Consider the following 19,810-nt stretch of genomic DNA (forward strand, 5'->3'; position numbering starts at 1 on the left):
AAATAAAATAAAATCGAAGAGAAATGAAGAAAATAAGAAACCTTTCTAAATTGTTGAAATTTTTATCTTTAAAAAATTCTTAATTCAAGTGCATGGGTGGAGATATTTGGTGAATGAAAGTACAAGTCTTCTTTAAAGTTATTTTTTCATATATGAGTATTATTTATAAGAATTTAGAAATCACAATACTTCGAGGATTCTAAATTGAATGATTTTGAATATTGATTTATTAGTAAAAAATATTTTCCTACTTTTGAATTGTAGAAACAAGAACTTTATGTTAGAGTGAAAGCCCTGGAGACAGAGTTGAGAATTTTTCTGATAGGAGATCATAATGATTTTTTTTTAGATGGAAAATTTGATCAACGGATTTTATCAATTTGAAAATTCTTCTTAGTTAAAAGAATGAAATTGGTTGACATTACGACAATACTACGTAACATAAATATAATTATAAAAAAGTTTGATTGTTAAAATGATAATTGATATACAAGAAGTACAAGATATCAATTTTTTTTCGAGATTGAAATACTTAAAAGGAGGTTTATGGGATTGTATGGATGCTTTTACCCATTTTTACTTTGGTATTAGTATTATTTGATATTTTTAACCAAATATATATATATATATTTTAAATACCAGTATGACGGGAGATCTCTCTAGTTCAAAAATAAACTATAAAAATCACATTTATTGTGGGCAAGTACTTCACTTTCAAACTAAATTTAAAATATCACTTGATTAACAAAGAGTGGCACATAATAGGTGAATTTTTTCTGGTTTCAAAAGAAAGGTTTTTTTTTTTCATACTTATATAGTTTTCCTTTTACATTTTTTCCTATAAAAAGTATATTTAAATTTTTATCAGAAGTGGTATATTTTGCTATTTGATTTTACTTTCATAAATATATATATATATATATATATATATATATATATATATGCTAATTTTTTCTTTCCAAAATTTTTTATTTCTATCTTATTAGAAAAAATAGAAAGTTTTAAGACCTACCGACTGTTTTTGAAAATAGTATTTTATCCTATTAAAAAAGGAAAATATGTTTGGTAAAATCGTTTTCTATTTTTAAAAATAGAAAATACAGTGTTTTGAAATAACATCTTTTAGTTGCTTTTTATTTATTTTTTAAGAATTATTTTAAAAATAATTATACAAACATATAGAATGATTAAAAACAAAGTACTAGATATAAAAATTATTTTTAAAGTATATTTAAAAATATTTAAAATATGTTAAAAACATTTCAAATTTTCAAATAAACTTTTATTTTATAAAATATCATAAAACAATTATAAAAAACTGTTAAATAGAACCTTAATTTTTTTTTTTAAATGCTACTGAGATCCTTATATCGCTTTGTATCGAAATGTAATTTTTATACATTCATTGTCATCGTCCATACACTCAACAACGTTGTCCTAGTGTCCAAAGTCTAAATCGATACCACTGAGGTATTGAAATCTTCTCAGGCTTCACCAATTGGAATATACAAGATTTGCTTATCAAAAATCTCTTCATCTTGCCATCTACTCTATTGTCGCATATCAAAATAGTGTAGAATATAACATCACATTTCCTTATTCCTCTCTCATTTGCTGCAATTATCCTCTTAATATTGTTTGATTTTTGTTGGATTAATGTTAAAACTTTAATATGCCTCAATTCAGCACAACTACTCACTAGCTTCCAACCTTAACTCCAAGGCAATAACACAAATATAGGCTAAAGTAGTTAACTTGTGCACGTACAATTATTTTGAAAAGAACATCATTTTGGCTTTAAGAAACTATGTAATTTACAAACAAATCATTAGGCAAGAAATATTTCCAAAGAGGCATTCAAGAACATATCAAACTAAAAGAAAATCATAAAGGAAGAAGACATCATCAAGATTGAAGAAAATTAATGTATGCATTAGGAAGGTTTATCAAGCTTACTTTTAAGATGTTTATGTAAGATTGTGGATATACTAAATTAGAATGTGATGCCTGCATTTAAATTATTTCTAAGCAGTATCCATCTCAAGAGTTTTGAAAATTAGACTAGCAATGTTCTTTAATATAATTTGTCATAATCTATAACATTTAAGTTTTTGCTAAAACATGTTCAACATTCCACAAATTGTAAGTAGTTTTAAAAGGATTTTGAGGGACGTTTGTTCAATATTTAAATATATATTCTCCACAACTCCAAGGACTATCCAAATTTCTAGGTAATAGTTTTATCTACAATTATTCATTGATATCACTAATTATAATTTTACATATTATATTTTAGAATTGTACGAAGGTAATTGATGAAACTCATGTGGTTACATAGTTACCTACAACAGTTCGATCATCTTTTCATGGTCGAAAAGTACTAACGAGCAGTTGCTTATAATTTCAATATGTTGTTTATGCGGTAACAAGATGATAACATGTATATAATGTAAGTGGGGTACATAGATTAGTATCTTTATATTATACAATATTATCCGAACATTAGAATTCATGTATATCTCATATTTTTCATTTATTTTTGGTACAAATTAATTAATTTTCTTGTGAACTCTAGATATCTTACCATACTAGGATTTTTGTCCTATATCAAGGTCATGGGCATGGATAAACATGTGACCAATACAAATTATTCGAGTATACACACTCTTATCATTACATAATGTAATAAAACCGTATTTTGAAGCGCTTAAGGCAAGATTTCCTATTTTGAAGTTGATGCAAAACTATACCCTTCACGACAACAAAAAATTCCCATAACATGTTATGTGGTGAATAATTTCATCTTAGAAGAACATAGAATAGATAAACTATTCAAAAAATATTTACAAGAAGATCTTGATATTCATGATGAAGAAGAAGACAAAGGTGTCAAACAAGATCCTATCATAATTTACATTACTCAAACAAGTTGACCGACAAAAACTAGATATGAATTGTTATCCATGGGAAGATTATCATTGTAGTGAATGATGATTTTTCTTACATCCAAAATCAAATATTATATTCAAAATATTATTATCGGTTTTGATTATATAATTTTTTATATCTTATTTATTAAACTATGGAATACCGTGAAATGGACAACTTTTGTATTAAAAAATAATTCATCGTAGTGAATCAAAATATGTACATGGTCAATTTATTTGTTAGGTATGCACATGCTATTTTTTTTTATACTACTAAAATAACAAATAGATGAAAAAAAAAAAAAAAATAGTCCACAAATGCAATTTGATTTTTTTCATTATTTTCATACGAAAAAATTCAATACTAAATAAAATTCCTCAATTTTATTTTTTTTAAATAGTTTTCTATTCTTAACTAATTAGATTTTCAAGAAAAAAAAAACTAAGAAATGTTTTTCAAACCAAATGCAATCTAAAATTTCATGGTAGAGCCTTCAATCCTAGCCTTGGGAAATTTCTTTCCTAACTTCTGCATTCTGTAAGGCAATTCATGTGTATGAAGGTTGGACACAAAATGCACGCAGGCTTGACACAAACTTAAAAACTAAATATGGGAAGCTGCTCGACAGAATTTCCAAGTACAATATTGTTCTTCATTCAAATCAATTCTACAAAATAGAGGAAAATTGTTGGATTTGGGTTTGGCTTTATTCTACATCCATTAGCAGCTCAGCTGCAAAGGACTAAAGCCAGATGATAACCCAAGGAAGCAAATACAACATTATTCCTCAGATTGTAGCTCACTGTCACTGCTCTTCTCATTTGATGCTGCTCCCTTCTGATAGCTGGCAACAGCATTTACTGGGGCACGAGTCTTCAGGATCATCTCTTCGTGCTCGCCTGCAGGATCCGACAGAGCAATAATAGCTCCTCCTGCTCCCACTGAAGCTTCACCCTCATGTATCACCACTGTTCTTATCACGATGTTGAGATCAAATGTCTGGTTGTATGAGAAAAACCCGATGGAGCCAGAGTAGATACCTCGGGAACTGCTCTCAATGGAGTCAAGAAGCTCCATTGATCTCAACTTTGGTGCACCAGTCATAGAACCGCCAGGGAATGCAGCTCTCACACAATCCACAGGGCTCATAGTGGAGTCCTTCTTCCCACGAATTGTGCTCACCATTGTGTGAACAGTTGTATACGACTCCACATCCATGAGAAGGGGTACATGCACAGAACCCACCTCGCAGACACGACCTAGATCATTCCTCAGCAGATCAACAATCATCAAATTTTCAGCCTGATCCTTTTCACTGTTCAGATAATTAAAGAGTGTACGTGTTAGTTTACAAACAATGCATGCAAAAATCATAACAAAATTGTATTGCACGTACACCAAAAAATAGCTAGATTATGTATCATTGTTAAGGACACTCAAACATAGTCTTAGGCTATGTTTGTCACGGAAAATTTGAGTAAAAATGGAAAGGAAAGGAAACTTAAAAAAAAAAAATAATAAAAATAAAAAATAGATTCAAAATTAATAAATTAATTTTATACAATACTTTAAATTTATTTTACTTATTTTAAATTATCAATATAAAAATTAAATAACCTTAAGCCTGGGAACAGATCCTGACATACTGTAGCAACTTTTGCATCTATGTTATTACTGTTCTTCAATTTCTGCACATTGCCGTGTGAGTTCCGTGCATTATGTGAGACTGGGTATAAATTGGTGTAAAAGAATACTGAAAGAAGAAAACTAAAGAAATGCAACCCATACCTGCACTGTAGTTTCTGTTTCAGTTGTTCATCTGCCTCCTTCGCGGAACCACGCGGCACGGTTCCCTTGATGGGCTTTGCTTCCAGCATCCCATTTTCATCCAGCTTTAGGAACCTTTCTGGAGAAGAAGAGCAGATGCAGAGCTTTTCCTTCGGGAAATTAAGCCAGGCAGCAAATGGTGCAGGATTCTTATCTCTGAGGTGTAGGTAAAAGCCGAGCAAATCCATTTCCCCAATTCTCTTTCTTAGCTGACTTGTAAGACACAACTCATAACTTTCTCCATCTTTGATGAATTGAAGACACTGCTTCACATCTTTCATGTATTGCTCCTTGGATTTGTCAGCCAGAAAGCCTGCTTCAGATGGGGATAGTGTGGCTGTCAGTGACATAGCCACCTCAGACTTGTTTGTATCAGAAGCTTTTAGGCCTAAAAGCCTCTTCTCTGTTTCATCTAACCATGCTGGTGTGGCTGTGCTTCCTTCTTGTAAGGACAGAATATAAACATCATCATAATGATGATCAATCACCACAATATTGTCTGCAAAGAAAAAACAAGCATCTGGAGTCTTTGATTTGTGCCGGTTAAATGCAGCACCACATTCAACTTTCAGGTCATACCTGCATTTCAGGACAAACATTAGCCTTTATAGGAAAAGTTGAGGAAAGGTGTGGCATGGAAATGAAAAAACCTGACACATGCACGCACGCACGCACACACTTCATAGAAAAAGATGGATTATTCTCATATATTGGTCTGTTTCAATTCCTAGTTCAGTACCAAGCACAATATGTATCTTCTCGTCACTGATTTCCTTATTTTGCAGCTCTAAACAACAAGAGCGTGTAAAAATTTTCAGAGTAACAGATATGTGGGCTTTAACTCCTTCAATGGCAGTCAAAAGGGGAGAGGATGCATCATGATTTTTTCCATAGAGGTGTGACATGGGTTTTTCCAGAAACCAAAGTTCTTAGCATGGCAGATTCTCTTGATAGCTGCCCCCTATTTTTTTTTTGGTTAGGTGCATTTGGGTTTTGGAGAGAGATGGAGAGGAATATCTCTGAGGGTATGGTCATTGATTTCATCAATATAACCAAGGTAAGTAAGAAACAAAAATTCATTGGGAGATTTCACTTTCAAGAAAGCTAAACACTTACCCAAGATAACCAACATATCCACCATGAAAGGCAAATGGTAGTCCCTCATAATCTCTTTTATCATACCGAATTGATAGAAGCTCCTGATATACAGATCAAGAAACAAGAAATATCTCGTATGAGGTTCAAGAGTTATATCGCATAAACAACCAGCTCTAGTTGAAAAAAAAGAGGATTAAAGCACAGCAATAGATTAATGTGATGTACTTGTCTTTCAGTATGTAGAGAGTGTATCATTTATGGCAACAAAAAAAGCATCATATACCTTGTTCAGAAAATCTAGGAAACCACCTTCCAGAAATGTGTTTGTGATGGAGCCCTGAGAATCTTCAATAGATAGATGACCTCCCCCTTCAGAAGCTGTATCACTGACAAAAGAGGGACACCCATATATCACTTTTAAAAGGAACACAATGGCCTTATAGATGCATAAAAACTATGTAAATAGATATAAGGCATCAGATCAAATCTCAAAGATATAGCCATAATGGAAACTAAATTGAAATATTCAAACCTTTTATGGGACAGTCTGAAGGTGAATTGCTTCCAAAGAGATCCACCTTTAGCTCCCATAAACGAAAAACGCCCTCTCTAAACATGGATAAAAGGGGTGTTAGACCAACAAGAGAATCTTCACGGATAAAACAAAAGTACCATGAACATTACCAAAATTGTAGCAACAAGACCATAATGTTGTCTAAGTTACAACTAAAATAGTGAAAAGATGTTCAAAATCCTCCCTTCCTAAGTCATTAGGCAACACGTAAAAGGTGGTGCAGCAGTGACCACCTATTTTAAAGCTTCCTAACCTCTTCACACAAAATCTTTGATTCTCCTCAATTTACCATCTATTGAGATTTGCTTGAATATGGTAGAAGTCTCATAACAAAAATTTTCAATGGCGTGGTTGCAAGCGTGCATTTAATGTGTGTTTGTTGGTGTTAATATGTAAGTTTTTGAATCATGGTCTTATCAACTATTGTGAGGAAAATTGAAGTGTGGGAGTTTAAATAGAGAACCTAGTTCTTTGCCATAGATTTTCCAACATTATGCCGAAAATAAATCCCCTCAAATTTGCCTTTCAAGTTAACATATGTGCATAAACCCTACAAAAGAATCTGTAAAAGAAAAGATTCTGTGTACTTTGTCTTAAGAAGGGCATAGCTGCAAATCATAGTATGAAATGCAGTCACTGTAAAAGAAAAGATTCTGTGTACTTTGTCTTAAGAAGGGCATCGCTGCCAATCAAAGTATGAAATGCAGTCAATTAGGGTTTAAATTGAAAATTTCTGTAAGCAGACATCCTTAAGCAACAAACAAACCTCTGTTGAAGCACTGTCCAGCCAAAAGGTGTACTCAGCATTATTGCCTCCAAATAGTTCGCAAAATATATTTCTTGATCCACCAACTTGTCCAGCCAAGCCAATGAATTTCCTCCATTCCAAGTTCAGAAATTTAACATCAGAGCTTGGGAGTGACAGATTTAGTAAACTGGGAAAACCAGAGGACCTCCTTTCTCCTGCGTTATGTACTAGCCGTCTATGGCCGAGAAGTTCTTTAAACAGTCGACTCGAACGAGGTTCCTGCATAATACTAAATAAATCATCTGGCACAGGAGAAAGAACAACCATGCCTATGCATTTCAAAACATGAAAAAAAAAAAAAAAAAAACCAGTGTAAGTTACAGGTCATGATCCCCAATATTAGGGGCCTTGCCAGTGCAGGAGGTGAACCAAGACATCCACCAACAGTTTCACTTTTGGAGGTTCATGGAATGCCAAAAATGAATCCTGTCACTACCTTTTCAGGTGTGTCAAATAATATATCTCTTCCAAAGATAGACATAAGCACCAAATTACAAGCATTTTAACTTGAATCATTGTCAGTAAAGAAAAGGATTCAGGGAGCAACAATGATGCCTTGATATTTCCTAAAATATTTCCAACTTTAAAATTATAATGAACTGACCCTTCTCTCGTTTGAGAATAATATCTTTCTCAGCCAATAATCCTGGGTAATCTCTCTGAAGTTCTTGAATATTTTCCTTCCATAAGCGGTTCCAATGCTCTCAGGGTGAAACTGAACCCCATAATGAGGTCTCGTGCAGTGCATTATACCCATGAGGATTTTCCCATTCTGAATTTTCTCTGAATGCCTGGAAGGTGATGAATTTCCATGCTTTTGCCCCATCTGACTTTCGTAAGCATCAGGACTCTCACCAGACTTCTGGATCTCAAGATAAGAAAGTGCGTCACTGGAAGATGTCCATGCTATAGGTACGAGTTCCTTCGAAAGTGTTTTGGCATCTATAACAAGGGAATGATATCGAACCACCTGAAATTTGCCACATCAAAGAAGGGTTAAAGGGTGATGCCATATGTATTTCATGGTTTGGGAATTCCAAAAGAGATGACAACTTCAATTCTAGCAGCCAGATAGAATCCAAGTTTGTCACACCAAAATCTTGCAATATATCAAGAGTTTTTTCTTTCTCTTTTTTTCTCCTATCATTCAGCTTTGTCTGAATTTCTTTTTCTTTTTTCCATTTTTAGGATGTATTTCTGAAAAATAGCCTGGAAAACACCAGGCACCCCCACTTTACTAAGACTGGATTCGGTCCCTAACATGCAATTCAGTGCTTGTGGGTGATGAATAATGTGCTTGTTTCGTGCAGCTGCTTCCTAACCAAAAAGCATGCCCATTGTTAGCCTGGTTTTACTTCTGACTTAGTTATTCTTTGTGTTTTTGTCAGTTTGGTTTGTTTAAAATGACTTGCAATAAAAACAACCAATATATTTTTTTGCATCTTCTACAATAATGGTGTAAAATGATTTACGTCTTAATTTGTTCTACAGAAACAGCCACACTTCCATAACATAGGACATGTACTATTATAATGGATCCTGTCACGCAAATACCTGATAGAAATCATATACAGCAGGCAGAATAAAATGTCGGAAACTCTCAGTAATGCTACCTATGAGTGATTGGACTATAAACTAAAAGATATTGGTTCCTACTGGTATATTATACTAAAGAGCTTGCATTGAAAAAGGAATTTATAAAATAAGGACATTAGTAGATTCAAACTCTCATGTTAAAGAAGACAGACTAACCTTGAATCCCGAATTAGGCCCAGAAGGTATATCATCAAATAGACTGCACCCATTATGCTCAAGTTCGCTGCAAGGCACAAGGAAAATTTATGTTAATAGATGTAGAATCCCGGCCACGAAGCAAATGACTCATGTTAAGTTGAGCCACATATGTGGCATTTGATGTCAGCTTGCTTGACTTTAGCATCATTCAATTGCTCAACTCATGCCTAGTTTGGCCTCAGCTCAGCCTTTCTAAGTAGTTTGGATCAGTTTCACAGGCTCTCTTAAGTTCAGTTGAATATTTTTCTTTAGTATCTGTGAATGGTTTGAAAGCAAACTAGAAAACCTTGCAATTGTAATTGGGTATACCTCAAGCGTCCATGGATTGGTTCAGGTGCATGAACAATTTCAGCGCCATGCACATGTCCCAGAGCCTGCCAAATCATAAGGCATTAGAATGAGAGAGAGAAAGAGGGGCCTCACTGCAGGACTAAAAAATCTTGAGTTTTAAATACATATTCCCTATTAACTTTTCTTCTCAATGAAGATCCTTAAGACTTGAGAGTAACCTTACAAAATCAATCAGTGACTGCAATAGAAATCCTGCATATTTTTTAGTACAGAGGTACAATCACAAGATTCTTACATTGCTAACAACAGGAGAAAATTGCAAAGGGAAATAAATATTTGAAGCCATGAATTCATGAAACCTGTAGGCAAATAAGTAAATTTCTACTCTTTAAAATTGTCCACACTATTCTCGACCTATATTTAGAAGAGAGAGAGAGAGAGAGGGAGCATATGTTCAGAAAGCAACATAACAAAAGCTCACTCAAATTAACTTAACAAAAGGAAATGTACTTCACATATCAGTTTGTATGGGCAGAAACCCTGTTATTGTTTGAGCATAGTGTCAGTTTCTTTTCTCCTTGCCTCACAAGTAAATAAAAACTATGATATGATTAACATAAATGTGAAGAGAAATAGCAAAAAGGGAAGAAAAAAAAATCCGACAAATGATGGACAAACAGTTTCAATTAAGCCAGCAGCATAGCCAACCGGTTTCAAGAAAAACATGTGGTTAGATGCATAAATACATGTATATAAGAGATAGGTTGGATACGAGATACAAAGTTAATAAACATCTATCCTGCAAAGCCATGTGAAAAAAATACCTCATAGCCAAGGCAAACACCCAAAATAGGGATGTCCTTGCACTCACGCAGCAGCCGAAGGCATATTCCTGTAAGATTGAAATGATTACTACAATGTAATTATGATCTTTTAACCAAGTAAAATTACAGAGTTCATTGAATTCTCACCTATATCTTCCGGGCGTGATGGAGTTCCAGGTCCAGGAGAAATAACAACGTTATCAAAGGCTTTTTCTTCATATAAGTAGTGACAAACCTCTTCCCATGTCAAATCATCATTATACACCACCACTGGAGGCACTGCAAAAGCAAAACCCTAGTCATCAACTATGGATAATGGTACTTACCCATGATCTCCTTAAAGCTGAAGATTGCAGATTTAAGCTGAACTTCACTTAAGTGAAAATAGAGTTATCTAGTGTAACTGAATAAAATTAATTGAATACAGATGCATATGATTTTGAACTTCTATCTTCTGCCTAAATCCGGTTACTCCACATGGTGTGTTGTCCAAAAGACAAACTTTAACAAAAAGGTAGCTTGTAAAGCATAGCGACTTTCTTAATCCAGAGTACTTGGATAAGTTCTTTGTTCCGTCAGGTAAAAAGCTCCAGCAGGGCTCAACTTTTATGGGCACTAACCCACAAAGAGAGTAGAAGAAGACCATAAGAGAACCATATCCACCCAATATTGTACTTGCAGAAGTATAGAAGAAACAAGATGCTTGTGGGATCCTAAGAATGGGAAATGATTCCAATGTCTTAAGCACAACAAAATGGATCACATCATATTCAATCTTACTGAAGGCTTTATACTTTTTGTAATGAAGGAATTACTAGCCAAATACACTCACAACATAAATGCTCCTCAATTTGTGAAAATTTGCCATGTGCATAAATTTAACTTCAACTTAACAAAGTCGAAGTCCAACAGGTACATGAATCCCCTTTTAACCATTTAAACTATTTGAGTCTTATCCTTCATTCATGTTTCAAAAATTTTCAGTGGTTTTCTTTACTGTCAGAACACATAATTTTATTAATTATACCGGATATAGACACAATTGAAAGATAGTTTTAATTCGAATAAAATTTCAAACAAAAACTTCTTCAGCTTGGTAACATGACTCATATGTTGGTTATGTATAACTACTAACTTATGGTATCGTCGCTAACAATCCGGTTTCAAGTAAAAGTCATCATGGATTGCAGGATCATGAAGTAGAATATATAAAATAAATAACAATAATAATGTAAGTAATTAGCAACAAAGAAAGAGAGAGAACTTACCCCCATTAACGATGGACAACTCTTGGTAAACATTGTAGGTGTAACTATCATAGTTGTCAATCAACAATGTCCTCACAATTTCATTTCCATTAGCCACTTCCAGCTGTTTCTTTCCCTTAGACAAGCCTTCAGACTGTGCAGGCACTAAAAGGCTAGAAACAAAGGATTTTCCGGCTTGATGTTTAGATACTTGCACATTATCTTTCTTAACCCTCAGAAAAGATTTGGATGCTACTTCATTCAAGTCTCTGCAGTGCAAACCCTTGAAACAAGGAAATTTGAGTTCAGAAGATAAGATAGTCCGAGTAGATTCCATCTTGGCCTCCAAGAAGGAAAATCTTTACTGCTAGCCTTCTGAGAAAACAACATACAACTGTCAGATATGCCCTAAAGTTCAATGTGGATCATTTGGGAACTATGACCACATTTGAAAATTTTACAAGTTTAGAGAAACTTGTTCATTCACAACAACCAAATCATTAAATTCTATATCTGTTGAGGGTTGGCTATGTGCATCATTTTCCTGCCTTTTCTCATTGCTTTGACCCAAGTTCACTTTTCTTCACTTCAAGTATGCCAAATCACCAGACTCACATCTTGGGGTTCTAGGGTTTGACATTCATTTGTCACACTAGGCTAACTTAACATGAAAAATAATCCAAATATAGTAATTCCAAATAAATGACAGGCATCTAAAAACCCTTAAGAATAAAAAATTATAATTAATATTAAATTAAATAGTCAATCAAGCTAATATATATTATAAATTATATGTGCATAATATGAGCTGAAGAAGGACATAGGATAGTCATGCTTGGCACTGCATCCTTGAATGGTCAGCTCCTGTTCCGGCAAAACCCAGTGGTGACTTGTTGAATAACAATAATGGAGGTAGTCCAGATCTTGTGAGAACTAAAGGACTTAAACCACCCAATAATAAAGATGGCTTGTGGTGCAATTATTGCAAGAAACATACAAAAGAAACTTGTTGAAAGCTTCAGTCCCTTTGTACAAGTAGCAACCATAGAGGTGGAGCATATGGACAACAAGGTGTCCAGATCCATCTGGCTCATTGTGAACCTTCTTTCCAGGGAAACCCAAAACCTAATAGCTCAAAAGTGGGGATGTTTAATAAAGAAGAAATTGAAAAACTCGAAAATCCTATCACCTGATTAGACAAATTGAGCGCCCCATGTTCCTTGGCACCCTCAGGCCTATATCCGTTATCTCATGCTCTAAGTGCCTTGAATGAATGTTTTTCCGGCTCCTGTGTTATATACTTGGGTGATACCAATCACATGACTCACTTTGCAAACCATTTCACCACATATACCCGTGTCTTGGAAGTCAAAACCAAATTGGCTGGCGGTACACTTCCATTGTTTTTGCCCGGAGGAATGTTATTCTGACATCCTCTCTTACTTTAAAATCTATCTTACATGTCACAAGGCTATGCAGTGGATAAGTGTATATTATGTTTCTTTCCTTTGTTGTAAAACTAATCCATGAGCCTATTAGCTTTGTAGTGTATACAATTCTTTCAATGTGGCCAATACTTATCTACCAATACACGTGGCACATATCATATATAATACATATCGATAGCTAGCTAGCTAGCATATGAGTTGCACTTGATGATCACAATTTTTAGTAACTATGAGCTTATGCTGTTCAATTTAGCACATTGTAGCATTTAATGTACAAATTAGATCAAATATAAATAGGTTATGGGGTTTAATGTGTTTCCCCTTGGAAATATTTTTATTTTATTTTAATTATTTCACTTAGATATTATTAAAGCCTTTATTTTGATGGAAATAATTTCCTAGTAGCAAATGTTTATTATTGATTTTCAATTGACAAACAAATCCACTTAAAATACTAATAAATCATATAATCATTTTCTTCTTCTTCTTTCACTTTTTCTTTTGTTTGGATCATTTTCTCTCTTGGATGGGTTTGAAAGAATGGTAAATAGAGTAGGTGTGGGTACAAGATTTTCTTTAAACTTAGCGTAAAATTTGGGTAAGTTTGGGTTTTATGTCAACCTACCCCACCTTGCCTTGCTCTATCGCAAATATGGGAAAAATTAGATATTTACCCTTGACAATCCCAAACTTACCAATTGTGCATAATAATAATAATTTAAAAATAAAAATTCCCCAAATATGAGATCTCTCTATAGTTGAATGCCTTCTACTGTTAATCCTAACCCTAAAGTCTGAAATCTAAGATCTCTCTATAGTGATTATCGAGCCAAGAAAGAAGGAGATTTTGATAAGTTTTATTTTGTAATACCTTGAGCCTAGATTCATAACCTTTGGTGATTTTGTGTAATTTATTTATTTGATTATTGTTATGATATTATATTGAGATGTGACTTATTTATATATATATAGATTAGGATGATTTTGTTTTCTTTTGGAAATAATTTCAAGTGTCTATAAACCAAGATAAATGCCTAATAATTTGATTATGTTGAAACAAACAATTTGAAAGGATAAAATTGAACTTTTTCCAATTTGCCACATCGATCAAATAAAGAACCAACAACATAAAATTTTCTATAAATATAATCATGCCTCTCACCATGTGAAGCCTAACAAAAGACAAGTTTTCTAATAAAACCATGAAAAGATAAAATTTGATTTTTACTTGAACAAAATATAACTATTAGAATGATCTTTATAGACCCCTAGAACTTTAAGTTATACAATTTGGGAGACACAAAGTTGAAAAGTAGCTTTGTATAGGTCTACATCTTAAAAGGCTTTTGAAAGCTTCTTGACAAGAGGTTCAAGGCACCTTAGCTTGGCATGGCTTTAAAGTAAGGTGCAATCTTCAAATGAGGAGAAACTTAGAGTGGATAGCTAGGCATCGATAGATGAGAAAGACAACACTGAGTGTCAACATGCTTTAGGGATTGTAATTAAGCATAGATGGTTAATTCTTGAAAACTCCATGGAAGGCAAGAAATAACTTGATAAAATGAAATATTTTAGAAACTATATCAAAGGAAATTAAAAAAAAAAAAACATATACTTTTTTGTCTGTTTATATATACTTTCTACTTTCTATTTTTTAAAATTAGGAAATGATGGTAACTTTTATATGAGATACAAGATCTCATAAAGATTCATATGGAAAAAGTAATGGTTTTAAAAAAATAAATCCTTTTGTATCCTTTGGGATACACTTTTTTGCTTTCTTTCCATTTTTAAAATCAATAAATAATAGTAATTTTTATATAAGATACAAGAACTCATAGAGGTTTGTTTGAAATGAAAATAAATTAAGTCAAAATTCAAGTCAAATCTCAAATTTTCAAGACTTAACCCAATCAAGTTAACTTTTCAAAACTTTAATATTGAAATCAAGGTAAATATGAAGTAAAGTCTTCAAATCTTTTAAGATTCTTCTATCAAGTCTCAAATCTCCAAAACTTAAACCAACAAATTTAGATTGAGTCTTCAAATCTCTAAAACTGAAATGAGACTAAAGATCAAATGAACTTTTCAAATCTTTTAAAACTCAAATCAAGCCAAGATTCAAGTCAATTCTACAAATCTTCAGACTTAGGTTAAGTCCTTAAAAGTTTCTCAATTTGTGATCAATATGGAAATCATAAATCTTGAATTAACCCATGCAAATTAATAATATGGATTTATTTGAATATTTTTCTTTGTGCAAAACAATGGTCATATCATTTAGTGCCAAAGGTATGACTTTAAAGGTAATACATAGTTAGGATTTCTAATTTACTAAACTTGTAGACTGAATTATGCAACTTTTGTTAAACCATCTGGTTGGAATGACATATTTGAAAAACCCAAAAAAACAAAAAAGTCATTCTACGGAAATAAAATAAAAGAAATTGAATTTATTTGCTTTTATCCTTCTTGGCATTAAAAAGAAAAAATTCATTTTCATTATTCCTTTGTATGAAGAAAATTATCATTGGAACTCATACAAACTACAAAAAACATTGACTTTGAATATAATGCTATCATTTTCTATTATATTGATGATGTCATTAAAATAGATTTTGATGAATAATTGACAAATTATTTACTAGTACCGCAAAAGTTTCAAAGAACTGCACGTACTGAAAGCAAATATTTGAATCAAAGAAAAATCTTAATTGACTCAAGATAAGGATTAAACCTACCAAGAAGAACTACTAAAACATCATATAAAATAGTAATTTTTCACATACTCTATCAATTCCAAGGAGGGAAAAAAAAAATCATGATTTCTTTAATTTTCTCTCTTTATCTCCAAATCTATTCACTCTAAGCACAAAATCTGAGGAATACCATTTCAAAAAAATTAAACAAAAGAAAAAGAAATAGAGATTGTACCTATATGCCTTCTAAGACTTCTGCTTCTTCCTCTAATCTTTGCTTCTTCTATATTATTCTTGTTGCTGTCAATCTCAAGTAGATTGTGTATGATTAGTTTATGATTGCTAAAGTTTCTATTTCATTATGTTAAGTATGGAAACTATTATTTGTCAAGGAAACTAGGGTTTGAATAGAAATAATATCCCTATATATGATACTTTATCATTTTATCATAACTTTACTTTTTCAAGGAATCTAAGTTTTTGAATCAAGTATATTAATTTACAAATGTGTCCCTACATATCATAGTTACCATTTATACCAATTTTCAAAATTTCAATTTTTAAAAAATCTAGTAATTTCTTTTTAAGCCACAAATCAACTCAAAATGAGTCTAAAAATGAAATTTTGAAATTGGACAACATTTTCTTTTTTAGATTATAGGAATTAGACAACACTTGAAACAAATGAAACAATGAGTGAATGCTTCAACTATGGTGTTAGACAAGTCAAAATAAAATCTTTTTTTTTTTTTTTAATTAAGAATTTTCTTTTCAAATAACTTATTACACAAAAGAGTTGAAGTGTACAATTTAAAAATGAGTACGAGAAAAAGTACCAAGTTATATACATCTTACACTAAGAAAAATGAATTTCATTGTACACATGACCTTATACCAAATGTATTTTCTATATTATTTTCAGTTTTTCATTTTTAAAAAAAAATCCTTGTATTTAAGAATCAATTGTTGTCTAATAAGGGTATGTCTAATCATTTATGATATTCAACCTCATATCCTAAGGGTTTATTCCATGAGCTACCATTTGGCTAGCCTATTCCTTTAACTTAAGAGTGAAATTAAACCCTAACAATCCTTCCCCTAACATAGTACTCCCATAATTTAAACCTATGATCCTTAGCTTTAATAATTATTCTTGGATCGGACTTTGACTACATTATCTAAAAATCAATGTGTATTTAATAAGGGTAAAATAAATGTTCTATGGCATTGATATCACACGTCACATATTCACTTCAATAAATGTTATATTTTGTAACAAATATTTTATCTACAATTAAAAATTGGTCACTAATTATAAACCTTACAGTACGAAAAGTATATTTTTTCATAAAATATTTCACTATTAAGTTTTTTTTCCTATAAATCTACTTTCATCACTAAATTTTTTCACTAGAGAGTCGGTGCAAACAATTGTCGTGCCTACCATATGGAAGGAATTTTTTTTTTTTTTAATGACAAAAACAAATTATTTGTTAGTGATTTTCAATATTTAGTGGTGAATTTTTTATTTTTTATTTTTTGTCACAACTCCTTAATCATTTTTGGAAAATATATTTACTACATTATTTTGTGATATTATGTTCCACCAAGAAAAAAATGAACTTTTAAATTATAAAAATATTTACTTTTTTGTGACAAAGTACTTTGTCATCAAAGTTGTTGGTTTTTTTGTTTTTTTTTTTTTGGTGAAATAATTTTTTGTTGCCAACTCCTTAATCATTTTTGGAAGAATATGTATACAATTCAAAATTATTATTTTGTGATAATAATGTTCCTAGAAGAAAAAAAGAAAATTTAGGTTATAAAAATATTTATTCTTTCGTGACAAAATACTTTGTCATCAAAGTTGTTTTTCTTTTTCTTTTTTTTTTCTTTTTGTGGCTATAATGCTAAGTTACAAAAAATAATAATATTTTAAATTTCATCTTTGCTAACATATTTAAGAACAAATATTGTAATGTCATAAATTATTCATTTATATACGTTATGTCATAAAAAATTACTATTAAATATTTTCTGACAAAAATTTTACATCACAAATGTTTAGATCATACAAGATTGTAAAGAAGTACATATATATTTGGTCATAAAGAATATATTTTTTTATAAATATATTTTGTCACATATATAATTACCATTATATTATATAGTGTTTAATCACAAACAATAATATAAATAAAGGTAATTTTGGAGATTTACATATATTGTATGATGTCATCACAATAGCATTTTCTATTTTGTACCGATAAAAGGGGAAATTGATAAAAATTTTAAAAAATGGTTTCATATTTTTACATAATTTTTTTTTATAAATTTTCTATCTTTGAATATTTTTTTTAAAGATGATAATATTCATATGCAAATGAGAATTGGTAATTTCATGAAGTTTGTTTTAAAATATTTAATTTTTTTTCTACTTTTTACTCTTTGATTAGTGCAATTATGAAAGAAATAATCATAGTTCAAGATGGGTGTAAAATAATATTAAATTTAATTAAAAGTTTAGTATACCATTTTAAACATCAATTGGCTCATAGATGAAATGACAAAACAAATTTGTCATAGAATGAAAATTAAAAGTTAAACCCTAATTATTGGAGGTCAAAAACATTCCAAAAGAATGAAAAATAAGTTAGCAATCATCACTAAAGATATCATTGTGGTGATGATAATTTTTATAATAAAAATAGATTTTTGGTAATGAAATTATATTATTTTTGTCACAAAAAATATCTCTTTAGTGGTGAAATGATAGGATCTAGTGACAAATGTTTGTTATTTTTACGATGATTTCTTGCATGATAAAATGTCATTATTAAGTAAAATTTCAAATTTTGTCACCTATCACCTTTTTTTTCTTTTTCTATTTTAATAAAATAAGAGATTTGGAGATCATAACAATTAGTGATAGGCTTATGCCTACACACTACATACCTCATGACAAAAAGTTTTTTGTCATGACATAAGTCATAATGATTATTGTCTTTTTACCGCTAATATTTTCACCACAAAAATTAGTATTTGTTGTAGTAACTTATTCTATGAGTCATCATTTAAGCGATCCATCTATCGGGCTTAAGAACAACATTATGGTACCCTAATAGAAAATAGTGTTTTTTTTTTCTTACCACTTCTAGATGTGTTTTGTGTGTGTAAAATAAGATGTACATGACATTATTAATTTCAAGAAAACTCGGCATGCTCTCTTATAATAATAAAAATACTATTAAATGCTTATAAACAATATATCCAATTATGGAAGAAAATATCGAAATATATCGCTAATATATCGTGTATTGGAGGTCATGGAAATGATATTTGATGGAGAACTTGTTGATGAAGGGTTCTTTTATGAATAAAAGTTGACTCAAAAAGAAAGTTTCAAGCCTTGAGTGAGAATTTAAGCTTTGATTAGGAGAAGAATAGGAAGGAGCAAGCAACATTGGTGCCAAAGTTGAGACAAAGTACCAAGCAGAACTTAAGAAGAGATTCTAGAAAATAGGCTTAAGATCAATAAGGAGGCTAAGATCCAAAGTAATTGAAGTCTATTTTTCTTGTTACCAATTTTATTATTCTTGGTGAACCTTTAGGCTCTTTATATAGAGGTCCAATGTTGAACCCCATCCGTTTGTCAAACCTAACTAATAGGAGCCTCCCTAGACCTTCAAAAATCACCTCTTATACTAATCACATTCCCATGCTTATGCTTATGGTGACATGACAATAGATGTTGATGGGCCCTCAATGTTGACATACCCTTTTCTTCTCAATTCTATTAGATGGGTTTAATGCATGCACAAATCATCTCACCTTGACAAACTTCTAACTCGAACCATCAAGCAAGACTCTTTAACTTTCCATAAAAAAATTTAATAGCGAGAGGGTCAACCTATTATTGAGATGTAACAAGTCTATGTTAAATCCCTCTATTATTGGTTTTAACTCTAGCAAACATAACAACATCAAGTGCTAAGTCTTAAATAAAACATCTTCAAGGGAGTATGAGAAGTAGAAAGACATCTTTAAGGTAGTGTAAGGACAAAACAAAGATAACAAATGAGATTTAAGTTTCCACTATTCTATCTTTACTTGCTTTGAGCATTCAAACCTATATCATTTACATTGTAGAGTCCTGCATGTGGTGCCTGCTGAAACCAATACACTAATGCTTGGACCCCAAATCAGAAAAATGCTCTGTGCTTTCTGCTTTGGGTGGCTAATTATTTTCAACATGTAACTAATTTAAAGTTG

The 19,810-nt window shown here is 31.5% G+C and overlaps 1 protein-coding gene across 1 annotated transcript; it reads right to left on the reverse strand.

The window, feature by feature from the left end:
• Positions 1-3,708: 3,708 nt before the first annotated feature.
• On the reverse strand, positions 3,709-11,728 carry LOC117928439 (aminodeoxychorismate synthase, chloroplastic-like). The gene is made up of 12 exons (XM_034848321.1): positions 11,413-11,728; positions 10,292-10,423; positions 10,145-10,212; positions 9,339-9,403; positions 8,988-9,054; positions 7,836-8,205; positions 7,194-7,477; positions 6,386-6,462; positions 6,137-6,239; positions 5,872-5,954; positions 4,717-5,334; positions 3,709-4,243 (listed from the first exon to the last, which is right to left on the reverse strand). Exons 1-12 carry the CDS (start codon positions 11,726-11,728, stop codon positions 3,709-3,711), a joined length of 2,718 nt encoding a protein of 905 aa, XP_034704212.1.
• Between the last annotated feature and the right edge of the window lie 8,082 nt (positions 11,729-19,810).

The sequence above is a fragment of the Vitis riparia genome, chromosome 13 (genome assembly GCF_004353265.1).
Source record: "Vitis riparia cultivar Riparia Gloire de Montpellier isolate 1030 chromosome 13, EGFV_Vit.rip_1.0, whole genome shotgun sequence".
NCBI classification, from domain to species: Eukaryota; Viridiplantae; Streptophyta; class Magnoliopsida; order Vitales; family Vitaceae; genus Vitis; species Vitis riparia.

Coding starts and splice junctions, on each gene's coding strand:
- LOC117928439 (XM_034848321.1), bottom strand. CDS start 11,728: ATGGAATCTACTCGGACTATCTTATCTTCTGAACTCAAATTTCCTTGT. Junction 9,404..10,144: donor GTGTTTGCCTTGGCTATGAG/GTATTTTTTTCA, acceptor ATGATTTGGCAG/GCTCTGGGACATGTGCATGG. Junction 8,206..8,987: donor GGCCTAATTCGGGATTCAAG/GTTAGTCTGTCT, acceptor GGCAAATTTCAG/GTGGTTCGATATCATTCCCT.